The sequence below is a fragment of the Labrus mixtus genome, chromosome 1 (assembly GCF_963584025.1).
Source record: "Labrus mixtus chromosome 1, fLabMix1.1, whole genome shotgun sequence".
Classification (NCBI taxonomy): Eukaryota; Metazoa; Chordata; class Actinopteri; order Labriformes; family Labridae; genus Labrus; species Labrus mixtus.
The window spans coordinates 22442005-22466445 of NC_083612.1; the positions used below are offsets into that span (position 1 = coordinate 22442005).

At 40.3% G+C, this 24441-nt stretch overlaps 1 protein-coding gene across 5 annotated transcripts in view; it reads right to left on the bottom strand.

Moving 5' to 3' along the window:
• tcf12 (transcription factor 12) overlaps positions 1-24441 on the bottom strand; it is a 67546-nt gene that overhangs the window by 19225 nt on the left and 23880 nt on the right. For all 5 annotated transcript variants that reach the window (XM_061038630.1, XM_061038598.1, XM_061038621.1 and 2 more), the window contains exons 6-9: positions 15769-15830; positions 13826-13958; positions 13243-13295; positions 34-133 (exon numbers count right to left, since the gene is read on the bottom strand). In XM_061038630.1, the coding sequence (XP_060894613.1) occupies positions 34-133; positions 13243-13295; positions 13826-13958; positions 15769-15830 (348 nt within the window). The remainder of the gene's footprint in view (positions 1-33; positions 134-13242; positions 13296-13825; positions 13959-15768; positions 15831-24441) is intronic.

Sequence of the window (24441 nt, forward strand, 5' to 3'; positions counted from 1 at the left end):
CTCAGTTAATACAATCCTTGTTTTTGAACCTACCAAAGAAAGTGCTTGCAAACATACTGCTGGAGGGTTTGGGAGAGGAGTACGAGGGAGAATCTCTGTTGAAGTCCTCCGAGTTCGGAGACGGTGCATACACCTGCAGGGAGTACACACGTGTTATTGGTTAAGATAAAAAGCTGACAGCTTTCTTATCTGAAGTTTACATTTTTAACACACACACACACACACACACACACACACACACACACACACACACACACTTTAATGACTAGCTCGCAATCAAGCTCATGAAGGGAAGAGTAGATTATCAGGGGTATTAGCATTACAGATTAACTCAACCTCTAATGGAAGTATAATGGTACCCCTGTACATGCATAGACTAAATGACTGGCAAATTACAGCATTCCCAGTGAGGCAGAAATCACATAGGAGGCATTTTCTTCCTTTATTTTTGTACCTGCAGGCTGGAGGAGGTACAGTGAAAGAAGAGGCACAATGGGCACGCTGTTTTACAGCTGTGTGAATGCCAAGCTACACGGGAGGATCAAAGGGACTGGAGGCAAAACACCAGTGATGTGGTCTCTGACTTCATCTATTCCAGATGAAGAAGGGAAAGAAGGTTTGAACAAGTTCTCCCTCCCACAGACTGGCTTGGATGACCCCACAGTCGAGTAACACTAATCAGAGCCAGGCCAGCTAGCCTGATTCCACCTGCACGTTTGCAGCTTGTGTCTATGTTTATAAGGATGAATAATACATTTATAATATGCCTCAAAGAATTGTTTTCTAAAGCTTAAAAATATGTTCATGGCCACAAAGGTTGTTAACTTGCTTACGTTGTTTAGCACACAAAAATAGGCTGATGGAAAATATGCCACACATATGAACTAAATAACTCACCTGCACACACACAGCACACATGTTAACATAAGATCAGTTCAAAGACCCAACTTAAGAGAGACTCAGGGCTGTTGGGCTTTGCTGACTGAGCTGGACTCCTGCTTGTTGTTGTCTGAGAGTGTAATTAAAGTCTCTGGAAGGGTGGGGCTCTCATGGGTCCTCTGGCTTACACATGTGACCAGTGTTGATAGTAGATCCATGGAGATCTCAGGTTAGACCGGGCTTTTGTCTTTGGCCTCTGTCAGGCGCTCAATGGGCAGCATATGGCAGCAGATAATGCTAATTGTCCCTTTTTACCCTGGGCTAACCAGTCAAAGCATTAATAAACCATCCCAAACACTGGGTGCCTCACTCCGCCAGCCCATGGAACCCCGCCTGGGTTTCCTTTTACAAGGCCATTAATTAAAAGCCGTCACTCACACGGTTCAGCACACCAACACAGGCCTGCACCAGTTGTTTGAGCATCAGGGCTTTTTATTCTTTTATCAAAAATGATTTCACCAGGGTTCAAATATCACTAAGATGATGTAAAATATATATTTTTAAATATCACCATACAATAAACAAAATAAACTTTAACAGTCAACAGAAAAGATGCACACAGTTCTAACCTCTATTTACAGACAAACGCGTGTTAATGTGTTAATACAATATTTAATAGTTAAGCCAGGAAGACTTTAATTAAGTCAGTGATAGAAGAAACTTATTCAGGTCTTTAATGAATATTTCCATACTTTAAAAAAAATGCTGTGGGTCATTGGTTCAGCTCTGTAACATGGCTCACACCGCCTCCACTGAGAATTGAATACAACCCCCATGTCTGTGAGCATGTGGCCTCAGCAAATATCAAATATCAATGGTAGGACACAGGCTTTTGACTTGTAAAATGGATGTAAACTAATAGTAAAATAAATGTAAAAACTAAATAGAAAAAAGAAACTTAGAAAAGAATAAGGCTTACTGCCAGGAAGCTAGAGGGAAAATCATTTTAATATGATCTTCATCATATCAAGAGTCCTGTTTTTATACTGTGAGTCAGAATTTAAAACATATCACTCTCTGTGGCTTTCTGTTTCAAGTTCAATGGTAACACACTTAGAGGACTCAGTGTGCCAACACACACAATGCCTCCTCAGCCAGCATGGAGGGGTGTTAATCAACATTTTGTTCAAGATACTAACCAGGGCTTGGTGGAAAATTCAAAGCTCAGTACTACAAAAAGAAGGTATAAAATGTACCGTTCACAAGACTATCTGTCGGAGAAAAGCTGTTTTTCAATAGATTGTACAATTACTTTCATTTTTAATGTACCCACATCACACTGTAGTATAAACAGCAAAGCACATGCTCACATATAACCATACAACCACTTGTTAATACTTTAAAGTTAAAAACTGACAACAGGTAGACAATCAACCACAGGTGGAAAAACAGCTCACAACCTTAAACAGCACAGGTTATAATCAAATATTCAATTGTATTATCTATCATGTCATCATTCCCATCAGCCGCCTTGCAACATTTAACAAGTATTAAAAACACACAGAACAGAATCTGTATTCAGGGTCTCTAAAAATAGATCCTCCACACAGCAGAACAACACATTCAAGTGGTAATGCCACAAAAATTTTGTTTAGGCAACACTGGAACCTCATTATCTACTCACAATATGTGCAACGTATACATTCAGTATATGACAGTCAACACACATGCAGCCAAACCCCCACTCTAACTTTGTGTTGCACAAGCACTCATGCTTCAGAGCATGTGCAGCTCATGTGCAAATTTGGGGGATGTAAGGATTAGCTTCTGGCCATGAGTGCTGACCCCTACAAAGTGTGGCACAACCTGTTGTAGTACAAACAACAACAAGAACAACAGGCATGACCCACCGAAGAGAAAATGCTGTCTGTTGTGTTTTTACTATTTTCTGGTCTAATTTTATGACACTCCAATTGCGGAGGACATGCTTTTGTGAATCAAACAAGAAGGCTTTTCACTTGATTTTTTAATTTCCTTTTCACTAATGTGCAACGACAGAAAGATCAGCAAGTTGCTCCATCTGTATTGGTTGTGTGCCACCAGCTCGCAAGCCAACGGCCCACTGTGAATTCTCCCAATGCTCCAGATGGTGAGCCTGCCATGCAACTCCACATTACAACAAATTAATGGGGACAGAATAGATGCAAGAACATTTTTCTTCCTTTTTTTCCTGTATGAACAACAAGGAAAAAAAGTGGAAAAACAAGGGACAAAGTTGGTGCTAGTTTAACCAGTGCTTTTGATCGTACAGTTTGCCCGCTCTGGCCACATGCGATCAATTTTCTCCCCATCACCAACTGTAACACAAGCCTGTTAATACTTAATATAAAAGAGATCAAAGTCATTTTTGTGCAGAGTGAACAAAGATGAAACACTGGAACAGGATTTTAAGAAAAGTTAAAACACAAGCTTGAGTAGGGTGACCTTTTCAATTCAACATCATAAAAAAGGCTTGTTTTTTTCCTTTATGCGCCCTTTATGTGAGAGCAAAAGCAGCACATGCAAAGACAGGTGGAAATCTGCCCGTGCCATTTGCTTATGACAGGATCATTACTTCAGGATTACTGACATACACAACAGATCTCATTAAGCCTTTTTCAAAACCAGGTCCTCAAGCAGATTCACAAACCCTTGGGATGTGTTTCATCAATAACATTCAACACAAAAAAAGGGGAGGATTTTTTTTTTTTTCTTCCAAACTTTTTGAAACACAACCTGTCACATCAATACCACGACTCCAGACAGAAGAAACAGATCAAGTCCAAGTGCAGCACACACGCACACACACACAAAATGGTTCACAGATTTACATGAAAAAGTTCTGGTGCAGAAAACATTTTCAGACTAACAAAAATCAAAGCGGTCATTACAGAGAAGTTCAGAAATCCCATTAGGCTCCCTGTGGTGTGAAGAATGCAGATGTGATTGAATACAGATGGAATAACAGCAACACTGGTGCTTGGAGCTCAATCTGCAAACAGGAAAGTCTAACCTCAACAGGCAGCCTCTTTCCCTTAATCATTCCCAGACTCCCACTTGTTATTATTTCAGCCCCGTCTCGGAGCTCAAGCACCCAGCCAGTAAAAATAAATTCAAGGCAACGAAAAAACTTTGCGCCCAGCGTTTCATTCTGTGTGTGGAGGAAAAGTTTTCCCTAATGGCAGAAATATTTGTGTATATGGAGCTTAAAAAACTACCAGTGCCTTCACAGCTGGATTTGCACAAGTTTTACAGTTGAGACACTTGTTTCACATTGAAATGAAATTGTGTCAGTCAGCTTAAACTGATGTCATGGAAAATCAGAAAGAGAGAATCCTCCAGCACAGTTCTGTGTGCATTACACACAGAACTGCAGTGCTTTGAACTTGAAATAAATAAATAACTTACTGACACATAGACAGTCAGATGGACAGGCAGAGTACACACACACACTTTTCCAGCTCTTCTCCGTCTAATACACACACATTCTCACAGAGACAACTCACCGATTTCCCGTTGTAGTAATACATTAAAGAGTTACTGCCCATTCCAGGGACAGGGTAGGCGCAATACATTCTAGCTTTAACTATTGAAGAGATGAAGTGACACTACAGCAACACACTGGCCTTCTCTCTACAAATACATCCAAAGCGCTCGAAAGGGACTAATAATTCCTCAGTACTGGCCTCCACACTCGACCCACTCAGAGGAAACTTATGCAAAGCAGGATTGTACCATGCATGCTGAGGGAAGAGGGGTGAGAGTCAGAAGGGAGTGGCTCGTGTGGTACGTTCCTCTCTTAAGCCTACGAGTGCTGAGGCAGAGGGGAAAAGGACGGGGGGGGGGGGGGGGGGGGGGGGGGGGGGGGGCGATGGGGAGGGGAGGAGAAGATAAAGGGAAGTGGGCGGGACAGAAAAATGTGTGAGCAGATTTAGAAAGAGAGAGAGAGAGTGACAAACAAAATTAATTCCAGGCATATAAAATGCAGATTTTTTTTTTCTTTTTCCCAAATAAACTGGAACTAAAATATTTCACCCTGAAAAGGATCACAATATTAAGATGACTAATTAAAAGGAGAGCAAATGAGAGCATACATAAGAGCTTTACACACTTTAATCCCAAGTGTGTAATCTTTTTTCTTTCTTTTTTGACGATGATTTAGTAAATGTAGAGGGTTGCAAGGAGGTAAAATAAAGGGTTTGTAAGAACACAACAATCTGGAAACACATTTCACCTGTTCCCTCCCATGGCAACAATTAGGAGTCACGAGGGAGTGAAAGTGAAGGCTCAAGATGTAAAGGGTGGGGAACTGTTTCACATCCATAAATCTCGAACTAGCAAATGAGCAGTAGACAAATAGGCTATTTATGAAATGTGAAGTGAGTGAGTTTCAGTGTCGGCAGAGCGACACCTTTAGCTGGCTGTAAACACAGAGTTGTGAGGCATGCAACAGCTGCAAAGGGGCTGGCTCATGACGTCGCAACATGAAAATAATGCTCCATTTCCTAAACCCTGGGGGCCTCAGCGAGGGGGGGGGGGGGGGGGGGGGACCAAACAACGACAGCCATTTTGCCATGGTTTATGGTCACTGCTAGCCACACATCTCCCCATTACCTTTATCATGTGGGAGGGGGGGGGGGAGCAAAGGAGGGGAGAAGAAAGGAAAGAATAGATAGCATATTCCAGAGAGAGGCCAGGCTGTACAGTCTGACTGGATCCCTTTCATGTCTACCACTCCAAGCCTCCTGGACTAAACACAGACCTGCAGACTCATTGAGAACATCACTGTTATGGAAAGATGAAAGCTTCCACTTCCCAAAGAAAACTACGCCTTTATTATGTTTTCCCTTTTAGTGCTGTTATTATTTATCTCCCTTTCTTCTCCAGGACTCTTTCAAACTCAGCCAAAACACTGGCTCTACATGCGGTTACTGATTTAAATCTGGCACTGTTTCAAGCTGATGCTTTTAGGAAAAATGGTAATGATCGAAGTGTTTGAAGCGGTCTAAAACAAGTCCAGACACACAGCCCAGTGTTGAAAGTATAAAAGTCATGAGCGCAGAGTGAAACTGGCATTCATTGGAGAAATGATTCAGGACGCTGCCGACACGTTTCTTTTATAACTGAATCTGCAGTTCAGAGAGCAGGAGCGTCTAAGGGTTTCAAGTGTAATTATTAAATAGATTTTAAGGATCAGACATGATCTGGATCAGGACAAGGGACTTATACAGCATGATTAGAACAGGGGATAGCGTTAGCAGGAAAACACATTCAACTTTATTCATACTGCACTGTCAATACTTTTTTTTGACGTTAAAAATACTTTTAATGTCTCATTAGTATACAAACAGAAGAGTGACCATGCAATACATCGATTTCTCCCATGTTAACCACCTTTGGATTAAAAAAAAAAAACAGAACCTCAAATATGTAAAACGACTCGTAAGCAGCGTCATGGGTGTTGAGGTCAACAGAAACAGACACACAAACAAACAAACAAACCTCTGCCCTCTCTGAAGACACTCCAACTCATTACAAGGCTCTCTCTTGGGATTTGTTTTGGTGTTGAAAAACACGGAGCAAATCTTGTAGGTTGAGGTCACCCTCTCCTCATGCATGGATTTAGGGATGATGTCATCAGACAGGAAGATTGTTTCCTGTAAGGCGCTCTGGTTCTAATTAGAGAGGGCTGACTGTTACATAGTACAACATACATCTAACATTAAAATGCTGTGTCCACTTCATTAAGAGTGTATTCACAGAATGCATTATTCCAAAGTCCTTTTTAAAAAATATATATATATATTTTTGGGATTTTTGTGCCTTTAATGGAGAGATAGGTCAGTGGATAGAGTCAGAAATCAGGGAGAGAAAGTGGGGAACGACATGCAGGAAAGGAGCCACAGGTTGGATTCGAACCTGGGCCGCCCGCTTGGAGGACCATGGCCTCCATATACATGGGGCACTGCGCCACCAGCGCCCCTATTCCAAAGTCCTTAAGTGACTAAATTTTGACTAACTAACATGAATCAAGCACCAGAGGAGGTTTGTGACCCTGTATAAACCAGCTCTCTCAGAACGCTCCGTTTTGGTGTGTGTGTCTCTTTAAATGCTACGAGCCCCCCCTGAGTTTTCCCAGGTAGACATCACGCCTCTGTAGCAAGAATAAAAATGGCAGACCTGCGCAACAGTTTTGTTCTAGACTGGGGGTGAAGTCCATGGGTGGAGATATCAGGGGAGAGGATTTTTTTTTTTTACCAGAATCCAACTTGTGATGTCACAAGTTGAGCAAATTTGAAACGGAGCATTTTTCTCTGTGTTGTAAGACTTATGTAGCTCACAAACAAAGGACTGGATGGGTTTATTTCACATTTTGTGGGTCGGTAGACACTCAGGTTATTTAAATATATGTTCAAAAACACTGTCAAAGTGGATTTTTCATAATATGTCCCCTTTAATGTTAATTGTTACTATAAAGTAGCAAGTTCCTTTTTCAGCATTGTAATCTCTGGTATAACACAGGTATCCTGACTGCATAAAAAATAACCTTCAGCTTGGAAACGGATTCACTCATAAATATTTTGGTGGTTTCGTGATTCATGGCTTGTTCATAAACACGTTTTTAAAACATAGTGGAGAAGCATGGGGTATAAATTGTATGTTGTGTTTAAAAGCAGAAAATATTTTCTAACAGCATGGTTCAGATGTTGACTATCATGAGGGACAAAGGTTTTACCAGTCCTGTTCATTTTTTTCTTTTGACTACACATTGCATGTCATTTTTTAATTACTTTTCAATCATGCTTGAAATGCTGCATTTATAACATCTTTGCATACACAATAATTTGATTGTACAGCTGCTTGTTAACAATTGCTACTTCAACCTACAGTACTCTACAAAGCTTCTAACTACACCCACTTCCTCAGAAAAAAACCTGACTTACAACCTTTGTTGGACATCCTCAAACATTGCTGGAAACCAAAACCCTTAAACCTAAAAATATTTCCTGACAAGCAGCTCACCTTGTTTACATTCTCATGTAAAACAGTATTGTTTCACGTTGTGGAATAAATGTGGTAATAAACAGCAGAAGTGCATTACAGAGATGTGAAGAAGTGACAGAGAGAGAAAGAGGGTTTAAGATTTGTATAAATAAAATATAAGTTGTATTCAGTATTATAAGACGACGGGATTCAGTCTTCTGTTTTAGCAGAGGACCATCACTCAATCTTAGGGAGCCAGAGAAGACATGACAAAGGAAATCAAGGTTATCAAAAAAAGAAAAATAAATTTGTTCAATTTTTTGTTACGGTCTCATCATATAACTGAGAACTTTTTTCGTTTCTTGTCGTCTTAGTTGCTGTGATGAGGTTCCCATCCAGCAGAAACATCACTTTATTTCCCTTTTACAAAACTTGTCACAACTTCTTTTGTTGATCAGTTAGACAGCATCTCAACAAGCTACTTAAACATTCTCAGTGGAACAAAAAAGTCACTTGGGCTGATCAACTCGCCTTTATATTTAAATAAAGGCTCTGGACAATAATAAACTAACCGAGACATCCTTCTCCAAGCAGGATATTTACCCACTATCCCTGTGTGACTTATCCCGCCTCACACATCCCATTACACATGGCCTCTGACATGTTGTGAGTGTTAAAGTTAAAAACCTAATGTTGTTCAGTTATGTATTTCCTGGGTTAAATCGGCCTGGTTTAGATGTCTCTAAATAACAACCATGCCCCTTAGTAAATGTTGACAGGCTGCGTTCTTAAGCCTGCCAGCAATCCAAAAATCAAGGTTTGCATTAATGCTGGAGACTCACGCAAGCCCAACATGAATAATTTACAACAGGCCACAGTGTGAGTAATGACTTTAATCTGTGCATTATTTTCCTGCTCTTTGTCCTTTTAACTCCTTGTTCTCCTTGCACATGAAAGAGGTCAGGCCTCTGGCTTGTACGCCTGTTCCTTTATCTGCAGCCTCTAATGTCAGTGGTAAATTTCAACAACCCAAACAAAGATAAACACAAGGCCCAGGGTCCCAGAGGTGGCTGCAACTGTTCACCATCATCCCTGTCAAACCAAGGGTGTCTATCTAATCAGCCATCTGACGAGGCTGAGTCTCTGGGGAGCTCACGAACAGCGGTTGGGTCAGAGCCTAAGATATTGACCCAGCCAAGAAATAAGAAAATAACAGACACAAATGCAAATAACACTCCTGACATTATAAATACATATTATACAATGTATAGAGTTTACACTAAAGATTCATCCAGCCATTTTTCTACTGTCAAACTAACCTGCAAAGCAGACTCTGGATTTATACATAGGTACAAATAACCAAATCAAGTTATTCATCCCAACATTACTAAATGTAAAGTTTCACTAAGTAAAAAGAACCTTCACACTGATACATTTTGTGAGTTTTTTAAAAAGCTGAGGGTAGGGGTGCCAGATGTCCTAGCAGTTAGGTTGCGCCCCATGTACAGAGGCTGTAGTCCTCCAAGCGGGCGGTACAAAGGTTCTCCACAATATACATGCTGTGAACGGTCTAATGTGACCTGGCTAATGAAAAGCAGAAAACAAGTATCAGCCTTTAAGCTAGGGGAGTGTCCACTCCTTTCTTTAACTATCTAAGCATAAATATTTAATGTATTTCTTTGTGATTTCAACATCAGGGTCACAACACCACACGTTTCAAATGTGCAGCTTCCTATGATTCTGCTGGTGGACCTCAAATCTAATTTTGCAGAGAGACTCATAAAGGCCTGGTAGGAATGTTTACACAGAGCTTAACTGATGCATTATATCCACAGCCTATTCACCAAGCCCTATTACTTTGTCCTGGCCTGCTGTGGTTCAAAGGAAGAATCAAAAAAGGAGCTGCTTTCTCAGCACAAGGGAACCTTAGGTCAATGTTGCATTACAACATATCGGTCTGTTGTCTTCGAGCTTTTAAAGGCAGATGCACAGAGAGAGACAGAACATGTATCCTCTGAATGTCATGCACCAGACAGCACTGCAGGAGCATTTCTGGGACTTAAGAATCAGAGCCTTGAGCAGACTTTCTTTCTTGCAGCTTGCACTGTACAAATCTCAAAGAAACAAGGGTGTCTGAGTGATCTGTCAAAAGCAAATGTCAATCTATTTTGTCATCCATACTCAGGGTTCTCGCTTGCAAGAGTCCCCGAGGGGAGCAGAATCTCAGCCCACCACTTTCTTTCTCTCCTCCCGCAGCCATATCGTCACCAAAGCCAGGGAGGAAGTGTCACATCGAGCTGCTGTGCCACTGACAAGAGTTTGTAGGGGGGGAAAAGAAAACACTATTTACACAAACAAGCTGACATGCACAAACACACAACACATACACACCATGCCTTTGCAGCATCCCATAAATATCCTACAAGATGCAACTTTCCCCCACAAGCCACAAACCCCCTCTCTCTCCCTCTCCATCTTCAGTCCTCCTGTCAGACAGGTGCCCACGCAGCTGCCCATCAGCATCCCTCAGCGCAGCCGCCTGTCTGTCCAATGACAACACGCTCTGTCCTTTGCTCTCATCGCCCGGTTTATACAGTCAAAAAATTCAGGGAGCCAATTATAGAAAAAGGTGTCTACTGTAGCACAAATAAAAAGGAAAGCTGCCATGCTCGAGTGCTTTAAAGATGTTTATCGCTCATGTTTACAAGTTTGTAAGTTAAGTTAAGTTCCAATGCTGTAAATAAAAACAACTTTTAAAAAACAAGGTTTAAAGCTTTGAAATAATGGAAAGTATTTAGAATGTGTTATTCTAATCTGTCACATGGGCAGTATCCAATGTCTGTAAACAGCACACATCCAGCAGACCACAGAGGAGAGTGTGTGTGTGTGTGTGTGTGTGTGTGTGTGTGTGTGTGTGTGTGTGTGTGTGTGTGTGTGTATGTGTGTGTGTGTGTGTGTGTGTGTGTGTGTGCGTGTGCGTGTGTGTGTGTGTGCGCGTGTGTGTGTGTGCGTGTGTGTGGCCGAATGAAGAAGGTCTCTGTATATAAATGAAAAAGAACCTACAAACATTTAAAGGTTTGCAATCAGCAGCTGGCCTGTCTAGATAGCCTTTGCATCCTGGAGCTCTACAGTGTCAAAATCTAAATGCACACAGGATGTGCTCTGGTAAATATTTTGATTCAGTTCCATCATGTGGTGTATACACACACACACACACACACACACACACACACACACACACACACACACACACACACACACACACACACACACACACACAGACACATCATGTTTGGACTTGCGTCTTACTCTGCCCATGTGATTTAAAACTCCTACATTTATTTTTAGACTAAGGAGCAAGGATAGGAAGCTCAGGGAGGAAAAAGGGGGATTGAAGAGTAAAATAAATAAATAAGAAAATTCCCAGCAGTAGACATAATGATAGGAAGCGTTGTGTTGATTTTTTTTTTTGATTTTTTTTTTTAAATCAGTCAGTTATTCAGGTCCCAGGGCTCTCACTCTTGCTTACACAAGCAAAAGCTTTCAGTGGTGTTTGCAGCTGCATTCATGTTCAGGTACGCTGCAGGCTCTTCACACAGCTGCCTCAGGGTGAAGTAGCTCTGACTCCAGGTGCACCTTCCCCCTCAACACTGCTTCAAAACCACCCGCTCTGCCTCATGTGTCGACGCCAGAGATGCCAACATGGGTCTTGGCTGATTGCGATCCTTAAAGATTCACCTTCTTCAACAGTCACGATACACATATTAAAGGCCACCAGAAGCTTTTTACACCATCCAATAGTTAAAAACATCACCTGCGTGCCATCAGTCCAATACCAACACCTCCTAAAAGCTGCCAGACAACCTCCCACTCAAACATTTCTGAATATACCACCTATCAAAAAATGACTTTATGTTTTCCTTTATCTGTCAGCAGGTTAAAAAAGACCTATAGCCCACATTCAACACCATCATCTTTATTCTTTCAAATGGGATCAAAGAGTAAGGGGGATAATTCCTCCAAGCTCCAGGCTTTATCTCTTGAGCATTACTGAGTGACAAGAAGAAGCTGTATTTTATCCCATGCTCTGTCACTGTTTTTCCCCATCCTGCATTGTACCGCTTGATTGTACTCTTATGACTCACAGAACCGCACCTGCGCCCATGTGTTAAGTCCTGACAAATAAAAAAGCCCAGCGTCCATTTACACAACAAAGAGATGTAACCCGCGAGGCAGCCATTCTTTGCCTCGCTCCCTCCTTCTGACAAGACCTCAAATATATCACTTACTTAAGAGGGAGAGGCAGAGCACGCTCCTGCCACTGCTTCTCTCCCTCACGTGCTGACAAACTTCTTTCAAACCTAAATCCAGAAACAAAACACATGCCAGCCTTTTATGTTCCACAGCCTGTTCCATATTTGATTTCAGAGGAACAGCAGCAGAGGTGACGATTATCAAAGCTCTGAAACGCAAATCCACTCTCAGACTCCTTCACTGAAAAAAAAAATAAAGGTGAAAAAAAAAACTGCCAGCAAACCCCTTTCATTGTTTAAGGAAAGAATAGGGTGGGATTTTAGTAAACCAGTTGCTTCTGTTAGAAAGAACAGAAAAAATACTTGTCTTGAACCAGTTCAAGGATTTTAGGGGAGGATTAATGAAACCTTTGCCAATCCACCAGGGTTTTAACAATGAACATCTGACTTAGTGATTTATGCATATTAATGAACTCCAGCACCCCCTGTCTAAGCAACTGCAAGCTGAGCTCCACTCTTCTCTGCATCCTAATGGTTTCTGCTCCACCGGGATCATTACCAATAGAAATTTCAGATATTCTGTGCTATTAATCTCTGTCTGTCCTCCTGTTCGGCTACGTAATGACTAATTAAACATCAAAAGAGCAGAGCTGGGGATCCGCTCTGACAGCCTCTCTCTCTCCCAGGAGAGGCTGTGAGGAGGCTGCACTGTGACAGGGCAGCACTGAAAATCAATCACCCCGAGGTGCACATGTGTATGCGTGCACATGCACAAGCACACACAATGAACAGAAAGATGAGGCCTACAGAGACATTTACAATCTCGTATTAGCGTGTAAACATCCAACAACTTTAAAATGAACAGGCACCACCGCTGTCACCGCTGAGCACGAGCAAAAAACAAGTGAATTCCCGGTTGTGATGTCAAGTGATGCCGTTGTGAAGTCAAGAGCGTTCTTTGTTAGCAAGTGGTAAGAGGGAGGTGTATGTGTGTGTGTGGGTGTGTGTGTGTGTGTGTGTGTGTGTCTGCTTAAGTCAGCTCACTGTGAAATCTATTTATATGAGAGGTAGATGATCTTCCACTCACAGATGAAGGCAGGCCAGGAGGGACCTTTCGAACCTTTTTTGTTTGTAGAGGATCTGTGGAAAGATGAAAGCACGTCTATTCATTCACAGGTGAAAAATACTAAAGAGGCAACAATGAATGTGTTGTTGACAAGTCATAATAACACCAAAACAGGATGTACTGGGCAGAGTTGTTCTGTAATAACTATTATTTTATTTTAATAATACAACAATTTAAATTTTCCTCCTAGGTTGCCATTTTTAATGACTTGAACGTGGGCTAACGGCACAGATTCAGTTACAGGGCCAAAGAGGGAATCTGTAGGATTCTAAGTGTTTTAATGTGTTTTGAGGAATGTTCATGATTGCAGCTTTGAACGGATTTGGTGCCATCTTCAGCAATCCATGATTGGAATAATGAGGCCTCTTCAATAGTGCTGCTGAAATTAAAATGCTTAAAAATGCCTCAATGCTAATTGTTCAAAACCTGTCAAGAAGAAGTGTCCACTTTGATTCTGTTTATTATAATGTACAAATGATCCTAAAAATTGGATAATAAAACATCCTCCCTTATTATTCCTTATAAAGACTGAGTTGTCACTGACCGACAGGTGGAGCATCTTGTAGAGAACGTCTTCTAGGATTGGCTGCAGTGAAGGAGTATAAGGGAGCTGATGACTTCACCGACGGAGTCACTGGACTCGGACTCGCCAACCCAATGTCCGGCCGTACAGAGGACTAAAAGAGAAATAAAACACACACAGGTTGAAAACTAAAGCTTTCATTGATGGGGATAAATGTGTCTACTTTGGTTATTAGTGGTGAAACAATCTTTCAGTCATTTTAACATTTCAAGCCCCTTTAATAATGTTTAAGATTGCACAAACTGCATTCATCTTCAGAACTGTTTGGTCCTCAAACAAACAAATAAAACATAAAAAGTGTTGTAATGTATCTAGAAATCATTTCAAAAGAAACACATTGCTCATTGGGTGATATGTCATTTTCAGAGATCATTACATCATCCTATCACATAGCATATAAACATTTTTTTAACCTCTACACCCCTGACAAACTGGGTTAAGAGGCCAATTAAAGGCTTGGTCTAATTAGAGTAATTGGCCGCAGAGCAGCGGAGCAGGGATCATGTGAGGTCGATGTGTAGTAGTCGGCTTAAGACCTCGCCTCACGTGCCTTTGGAAACCCCTTTACAGGATTACACCCCTGTGAGGATTGACAAACTAACCTTTCCTACAGCTTTGACTCCTGATTGATAAATCTAAGTCACGTTCTGACACAAAATAACCTACATTTGGTATTAATACCAGCCGTTAATAGAAAAGAAAGAAGATTATTTTGTCTGAACTGAAATGTAGGTCAGTAAAAAAAAGCTGTCAGGGACAACTTAACATAATGCAATCTAAAAAATAAATTCATCAGGTTTTGTTAAAACGGCAGCCTGACACTGGTGCTACAGCATTCACATGGCACAACAGACCCGCTTCTGCCGTGTCTTTATTCAGCGATATTGAAAAATCTGTGCAGCAACACTGGCTCTGGCCTCTTTTACACTATTGTTACTACACTACATGTGAACAAATGTACTTTCATTTCCTTAACAATCTGCCATTACTTCTCCAGACTATACTTGATTCTATTTTAAATGAATGTTAGAAATGTTACCAAAATAATTTGCAGCTCATTTGAAGTGCGTCTGAACACTGACAGGCAGAACTGAGGGATTACTGAATCAAAAACACAGCAGGGCTCTACTCCTAGCTGCAGGAGTCATGTGGCATGTCTGGCCATTTGTAGGTCAGGATGTAGTTTAACATGGTGACCTGCCGTTTGGGTCGTAGAAATGAGATCAGTTATCTTGTTTAATTATTTTTGCAAAACACAAAGAAAATGGTTATAAACAGCATAGCGATGTTAAACAGATCCATTTGGGAATCATTAGTCTGAATTCCCCCGAACATTCAAAATACTCTGCTCTGAAAGTCATTCAGTAGTTTTATGCTCATTTATACAAATGAAGTTGTTACTGCTGTTCCCATCAAACATCATTTGGATATGCGTTGCAAATGCTGATTTTTAAGACTTCCTGCCCGTCGCCTCAGATCCCTGTAAAAACATTCCCCTACCACAGAATTGTTTTCTGTTTTCCACTTTTTATCCGTGCAGCTGACTCTGTTTGTGCTTTTAAATCCTGTCTTAAAACTAATTTTTACAGACTTGCCTTTTTAGTTGGCAGTTAATTTGATCAGAGCTCCAGTGTGTTTATTTTCACTCTCCTGTTTTATTGTTTTTACCTTCATTTGTCTTTTACGTTTTTTAACCTGTTTCTGTGTGTGCAATTGTGATTGTCTCTTTTCAATTGCTTCTTTAAAGCACTCGGTGCACCCGTCTTGAAAAGTGCTCGACAAAGTTTTGACTAGTTTTAGGGTCAACAGTATTAAACGATATCTGGAAATATAAAATCCTATGTGTTTGTGTCTAACCTTTATCAGCTCTTTAGAAGCAACATGACGTCTGATGAGAAACTCACCTGGCATCCTGATGCTCCAGGATCCCTCCCAAAGCCAAGAAATGAAGCCCTCTGTGATTTACCTGTGACAAAAATAGAAAGCACAGTAAATATTATTTATATTGCTTATATTGTAATGCTTGAGCACACAGAAATCAACACAAAGACGGAGACTAAAGACCTTCAGTGGTCCTCAAATGAGCACCAAAAGATGCTCAATCTTCTCAATATTACTTAACATATTACATTTGTATAAATTCAAGTTATTTATCACAATTGTTTTTATAATGCATGGCTTTGAATGCAATTGAATCTAAAGCGCTGCATGTTTCTCTTTGTCATAGCATACTGATATAAGACGTTATATCAAGTAATGCCATTAAACATACAAGGAATGCACCATCCTTTTTAATACTCAAACAAGAGAGTGAAGGTGAGTTTCACGGGCTGCAGGAAGTAGTTGATTCTCCTCAGGGCAAGTGTTGTTTTTTACACTGATTGAATATCACTGAAAAAGCTTAGAGCTGTTGCTCCTTCAGAAGAGATTAACAGCTCACTTTTGTTTTTGTTTTTTTTGTTTTCACGTTTATCTGCCAACTTCTTTGAGATTATCGGATGCTGGCTGGATATAAAGTCCACATCAGCTTTTAAACAGTCCTATTAAATACACTCAGGTTTCCACCATGGTGTTTCATAGAAGTGGGACTCCCTCAGGTTGTGTTATAACACAATAACAACTTTTTTCACTCATAGACATCTCATACTATTTATGAGAAGTCTATGTTTTTTCCGTTCTGCTATAGCTGCATTGCATCACAGTGAAAAAAAAACCCCAAAGAAATCTGAACTTTGTAAAAGATAATCTGCACTTTATGGTATGAAAAATGTTTTCAGCTGATTTTTACTGATAAAGTTCTAATTGTAAGGAAGTTGTTGTATCAGTATGAGATCTGGTTTGCACACCTCAAAGGAAGGCGTCTAAGCAGCCAAAATAAAACTCACACAGCAACACACATGAATCATACACATCACAACATCCACACTCAGCAGTTTCACACCCCTGGAAAAAAAACAAACAAACCAACGAGAGCTCCTCAGGGACAATGATGAATAACTTTAACAGCATTGTACATTATTTCTGTCAGGCATCCAAATATTACAAACACAGACACAAGCATTGGAACTAAATTCTGTTTGCTCTGGGGAAAAGGTAAATATCTTTTTGTGAGGTAAAAACTTGCATAGCCTGGGTTTTTCGTTGCACAATGACTGATCTGAATGCTGCTTTCACAGGCGCAGGTGAACAGAGACACATCTGAGAGAATTCACTTGTGCTTATCTGAGCAGTCCTGCAGGAGACAGTTGTTCTACGTCTGTGCAGCAGACTGTCTCTGACGACTAAAGGAAACTGAGGAAATCAGGCGAGATGGTTTAACTGGCAAAGCTGCTTCTCCTGTAACAATGATGTGATACAGTTCTGAGACATCGCTCTCGCAAAAAGAAAATAGGATTAAGTTGTCAGTAACCGCCAACGTTCCCGATCGTTTGGATGATGAAACATCTTCTCTGACAAAGAACTTTAATTTCTTTATTTCTTGTCTAATATCTAAAAGAGGCTCAGTGAAATTCTTTCCTGTTCCTTAGATGTCTTCTGATGAAAAGGGTCTGTTCAAGTGCAAGAGTTAAAAATTCATTTAGAGCATGTGTTTAGTCACTCACACTGTGTCCTACATGAATAATGAATGGTCACTGTTGTAGTTTAAGGGCCCACCTGAGCAGACATGTGAGAATTATGTCTAGGCCAAAGCAAGCACACAGAGAAGCAACCATACAGCTTCAAAAACTATGAAGAACAGAGAAACTTAACCAGCAATGGGGCCTTTAATCATCTTTAAAAACATAAAAAAAGAAATTAGGATATATGCATTTAGAGATACTGACATTTCCTTGCCAATGATTCTGCTGCAGCCATCATATCTGCTTCTTTTATTCTCATATACAAAATAAATATACATTGAGCTGGTAACATCTGGAAACACCACACTGATAAATGTAATGTCCAAGCTTTGTTTCAGTCTTCATACTTTGTCTCACGCCCTTTCTTTCTGTTTCCCACTCTGTGAAAACCTCAGCATGAACACATAATAAAATCAGGTTCTTCTACAGGGAGTTAGTCTGGATTTGCTAAATCTGAGAAAAATCAAAGTCCTGACTGTACTTCAAACCTTGACAAACATAATTGTAGGCAGGCAGAAAAAAAAGGTCCTTTATAAAATGTCATGATTTGTTCTTTAGTTTTTTATTTTGTGTTTATAATTAATTTCCTGTTTTAATTTGTATTTTCTGTTCATATTTCTGGTTTAAGTTTCTAGTGCTTCCTGTTTCATTTTCTCATTTGTATCAAGTAACTATTTCCCCTGTGTGTGCATTTCCCCAGTCTTGTCTTAAGTGTTTCCTGTTTTAACTTTGTAGTTCTTGTCCCCAGTGTTTCTTGTCTTGTCTTACTTCCTCCCTTTGTCTGGTTTCCCTCCATTTTTAAATGCCCTTGTCTTCAACTCAATACATGTTGTATTGCAATACTTTAGAATCCCAATATAAATCGAATCGGAAACCAAAATTGAATCGCCACAAGGCACATCGTCCCAGCTCTAATGAGTAGTGTAAAACATCTCTGTCTATATCATCTATTAATTGATTATTTATTTGGTCAGAAAAAAAAGTTAATCAGTGTTTCCCAAAGCTAAATAATCCGTCTTCCAATGTCTTGCTTCCTCTGTTTTCCTAAGATATTCATCACAGAGAAGGTGAAAGCTAACGATCCAGATGTATAAAGCTTTCTCTTAAATGTTGCTCAAATTGATCAATTGAGACTTATCCTGAACGCCCTACTGAAAACAACCAGCAGATTTTTTTATTCTCTAGCAGATCAAGCAGAAACACTATGACAGAAGTCAATCACCACTTTTGAAGCTAATCGTTGGAGTTTTATGTCAAAAGAGACCAATCCCTGTAGCTCCATAATGAATCAACACCTACAAAAGCTGAATCTCCATAAAAGTTTCAGGAGAATGTATATTTATGATGCTGAAGTAAAGTAGAACAAAGTGATATATCAAGTAGAACAGACTGCTTGGTTGGCCAAAGCCAGCTGGCTGAATTAGCAGGATAAAATATTCCCGTATCATGCAGTGACACAATCTCAGATGCACAATTAATGAGTCACAGAGTGAAAGGGTCATTGTAATAATGTGGACTTACAAATGAAAATAATACAATCATAACAAGTTGTTTAATCGTCGCTTCAATAATTTAAGTGTTAAAGTTGAGGAGCAAGCGTGAATCAAAGATGAATCGTATGTTTAGGCAACAAAAAGTAGAAAATGTTGCCTCCTCTGAGCTCACCGTAAAGATCACAGCCTCACAGCAAAAGCAACTTCATTTCATCATTAATAACTCCTGGGTCGGTTTCATTTTTCTGAGCAGGGCTGCACGGGACTGAGTCTGTTTGTCTTTCTGTGTCATAGGCCTTCTAATGAGTCTAAAGTGCTGTGATTGATGGGAAGCCAGAGTCATTATCTGCCTTAAAACAGAAAAGACGCAAAATGCTAAATGTCAAAAGCATCATGAGTACAGTGATCTAATTACTGCAATCACCATCAATAAGATAACTGTTAGGATGCAGGCTGCCATCACACAGTATAGCCCATATGCAACAAAAAAAATGTATGTCATGAGGGGGGAAAAAAATCATCAATTCTGATTAAAATATTCTGTGAAGCAGTTGATTAGCATAAAATTAAGATGTGTGAAGGTGTATGTATGATTATAAATCATTTCACCACAGAAGAATCTATACTCATTTTAACAATAGATAGTATCTTTACAGGGATTATATTTAAACTGTTAACTGGATAGTCCTAATTCAATACAGACACCTCTCTATGAAACGAACCTTTCTGTGAAGACTCATCACTTCTATGTAGTTTTTCTTCATTTTTCTTTTTTGCAGACTTGTTGGGGGACATCTGCTATCGTGAGGTCGATACAGATATTTTAAGCACATTCAAGCTTAAATTGTGGCAGTGAAGAAGTTATCACGTAAGCCACTCCAGTTTTAACAACTAACAACTGTGAGCTCAAAATGCCTGAGGTCCACTTTATTCAACCACTGAGAGAAGCTCTGAAGCAGGACATCCTTAGAAATGTGCCTGAATCTGGCAAATCAAAACACAGTCTGATTCTATTACCGTCCCATCATGTGATTGATGGTCTGTGCCCAGTTTCTGCTAAATATAGCGCTTTGTATTGGAGTTCAGCTTTTGTTTAGCCCGATCCAAGTATCTAATACTCGAATACAATACACTGATAACTAAATCGAATACACTGATAACTTATTACTGAATAAGCTCTGTCAGTGAAATTCACAATTCCATCTGTTTTCCTTTTGGTTTGGTCTCATGTTATGGTTAGACTCAGATCTAAGTCTCTGACTCAACGTTTTTATTCAGGGCACATTTGCCCAATAATCTGCAACATTTCACTTCTCATGAGTATGGGCTTGTCTACAGTAATTTTAAATAGCATTCATAAATAGAATGGACCTACTTCCATTGTGTGGCTATATATACAACTGCAGTTCAGCTATAGGGTTTGTTTATCTAACGCAGCACATGGTTCATTCAGGCGGTGTATATTCATGTGATAAACGACATCAAAAACTATTTCCCATTGAGGAAGTTCAAATCTACTGAAAACTATGATGCACAATATTTGTTTTAAAAATTCACCTAACATAACAGCCACATAAAATAATGACTTTCACAGTCATTTTCAAGGTTCATTCATGCGATATCTGTGTAAACAAGCAAGCTGTTACTATGGTAACGACAATTGTGTGACATGGTAATAGCAACTCAGTGCTCCGGTTTATACTAACTCTCAGATAGCTGCCCGCCGCTGTCAGACCCATTCATGTGTTGCACGATGCGAGAGCGTATCTGAGCTGCGCCGAGCTAAGCTCAAGGCTGCACTTGCTGTCCACGCGTGCCGGACGGAAGTAAAAAAATAAAAAATGGGAGCGCAGCTAATGGAATGACTAAACAACATCAGGTGCAGAAATCCCAGTCAAGGAAAAGGCTAACATGCCTCTTTATTGATCAAGGGTCTGCAGTACAGCATAGCGTGGCGCTGGGTTAAGCCCCTTACTTAGATACTGTGAGAGGTAGTGACCTCAGCGTCTCCAGGGATCAATTCAAAACCCTTGCCACCACAAAAACAGCCAATTAGTGAGCCTGCTCCACCGCCTCTCACATGCATTCCAAGAACGTTTTTTTTTCCCCATCGAGAAAACAAATCCAGAGTCCTTGCTCCGAGTAAAACCAAGAAAGAGCAAGAGAACAAGCACTCAACACAGGAAGAGAAAATGATGTAAATGTAGAAACCAAATGAATTTATCACACTCCAGCTTGTTTGTCCCCCCCCCCCCCCCCTTCCCCACTGTTGTTTGTTACTATTGTTGTGTCTGTGCTATATTCTGAAATGTGGTGACTTTGCAATCTAACTGCTTTAACTTTCAGGAGCCTTTTTATGTTTATTCCTGTTGAATTCAATAGAAAAGGAGTGAAGTATAAAAGGTCCTTTTCTGCTGACAATGTCATCATAAACTGACAACCACACTCTATCATTTATAAGGTCAACACTTGGCCTCTTTGGTAGCCTCTACTGTACATTTAGACAAGCCTTTCTTTTCTTATATATGTTGTCATCGTAAAAAGGACAAATCAGTTGATGCTTCCACCACCTTCTGTTTGACAGTTAATGAAAGCTGGCTGGGTTAGAGGCTATGTGAGTGTCGAACCAGAATCAGGGAAAATAGGTAGTGTACCAAACCAGCCAAACATCAGTAACAACAGCAGAGAAACATAATAAAGCCACAAAACACAGAGGAAACCGCTCGTCTTTCTTTGCCCTGAGCTCTACATCAATTTTGGCGTGTAAGCCTTGTCAGCGCTGACATTATTCAAAACAGCAAGAGCAAATGTTAATGAGCTCTTATTTGCATATTTATTTTTTTCTTTGTTGAAATGTCACTGATTATTACGTACTATGATGATTAATGCATCTGCTCATGCAGCCTGATGTGTAATTAGCTATTACGTGGAATGAATAGATCAATTAAAGGAGAGGGACCAGGATGAAGAGAAATCAAACCAGGAGGGATGCAGCAAAAACAAACAGAATCGCATATTAGAAGCTTGAGGGGAAAACAGATGAACTGCATTGCTTTTACATTAGGCTAGTATCAAATATCAATAAAAAAAGGTGTCTGAATTCTCAGCTAGATCAAAGATGTTCCACGTTTTTATGGCACATCTTTAAGCCCTGAAGTATGACTTTGAAAATCAGGAGCTGCCCTTTACACTCGCTAAACTGTTTATTTTTTGTGAAAATGAATCTCAGTGCGAGGAGATGTGGCTCTCTTGATTGTATTTATCCCCTGCCAGGACAATCAGGTGCCATGGCTCGATCTATTTGGATTTTTCTAACTTGGTAAAAAAGGAAAAGAGGGGGAGGTGTAAAGGGAAAAATGTTTTCGCTTGGCCTTTGCCTTTTTCCAAGCCCAACCATTCTCCTGCCAGTGCTTGTTATTCACAAACGAGAAAAAAAATGCATTACTGCAGACCAGATGGGAACATTCCACATGACCAAACCAATCAATCACCTTGGTGAGACGCAGGTGTGACACAGCCGTGCAGCAACACACCATTTCACAGTCTATCAGGCACAAACACATGGTCACCAATCAATGGCACCCCCGAGGACCGGTGAGGAGGGGTGCTTCTCCCCAGCCTCACTGGTTCATGGCTGATGACTTCATAATCACACATCCATTCTCTCGGAGGAGGAAGGCGATGAGCTCCCTAATAACATCTCCCACCATGTGAACACCAACACTGTAATGGATGCTGCTTGGGTGGGGATAGTAACACACTACTCCTGCATCCCAGTGAGCTCAGCCTCCATCCTCCACGTCTGGTTGAAAGAGGGCTGTCTTTACAGAGCAAGGGCAGGCTTAACAAGCTGAAGAAATATCTCCCTATTGGATATTGGAATCATGGAATCAGTGTGTGACTTCAAAGTGTGTGTAAATGTTTGCTATAAGATGCCAAACAACTGTTGAATAGTGTAACAACAGAGAGCTGCATGGTCCAGCTCCAACAACTGCTGGCATATTGCCTTACACAGAATACCCCTGTGGACCCAAAGGGCACTAAAGTATGAGAACAAAAGCCACTTCGAAGACCAAAACAGCCCAAAAAAATGAATTTATCTTTTGATGAGGCCGTTCTCTGTGGGCATGACATTGTCTGTGGGACAAAATCTTGAGGGGTCATTTAAAAGAGTTGTGTTGATTTTAATTTCAAAAGAAAGTACCTTCCACCCCCGTATTCCTGCAGTGAAGAAAAAGTCTCACAGAGCCATGTTTCTCTCTACACTTCCCACAGCTCATGCTCTTAGGACTGTGCCAGCTCAGGAGAAAATGTCAGGCATCGTCATGTGGGAGTAAAGGCGAAACAAATGTTTGCATTTTATTAACTAATCACAATGGACACAAGATGCCTGATAGAGCTGTTGTGATCAAACAGGGTCCAGGGCCTGGAGGGGTGAGAACAAGAATTAACCCGCAACTGTGGGCCAGGTTTATCTGTAGCTCATCACAACATGAGTCAACCTTTGATGAATTCTTAAATTAATTGCTTTAAGGAGGGCAACTTTAGAAAGTACACCTAAAGCGTAGCTTGGATGTGTTTAGAAGACTGTTCATGCATGTTTTTGAAGTGAAGTAACTTCATATGAAGTAATAAAAAAACAACAAAGGAAGACGAGACAGAACAGAGTAATAATCCATCTGTGTCCAACATGTGTTCATGCTTTACTTGAATTCTCTGGATGGACTTCTTCAAAATTAGACCTGAAATGGATTCACTGGAACACACACACAAACAAACCACAACTTCATACAGTGCTATTTGTCCAAGATCAAAAACACCTTTAAGTTAGAGAACATCAGTGGATTCAAGCAGAACTAAAGACAGAACCAACACTGTACAGTACATAGAAATAAAAATGTTTCCAGTAATCCAATGTTGTACTAAACAAAATATTCACAAGTGTTTGGTTTTTTTTTAAACAGAAAGTGAAGATTCAAGGCTGAAAATGCTAAGAGTGAATTCTTCCCTTTCTTCTGTGTATTTCAAAGCTTCAAAGGGAAAAGATATTCTGTCAGCAATGGCAGCTGAGGTCAGCAGTCTTTAATTGTTCCACTAACTTTCACTCTTCTGAATGAATCATTTCCCTTTAAGCGTTGTGCTTGTACTTAACAATCTCCAATATTCTTGGCGTCAGCTACAGGAAGTATGAGGTGAGAGAAATAAGAGAAAGAGGGGATGGAGGAAAGAAAGAACGGTGCATGATGGTTGAAAAAAAAAAGGGAAAGGGATGTGGGATATGCAAAAATAAGGCCATCAAGCACATCGCCTCCTAGCAACAGAATATGTATTTATCTGAACTTTATAGTCTTTTAAGCAGAAAGTAAAGCTTTTATCTGCTGACACACGTAGATAATCATGTTATCAAGTATTAAAGGTCAGTACAACAAAACTGCCTGCTCTTAACCTTGTAACTCACATATGT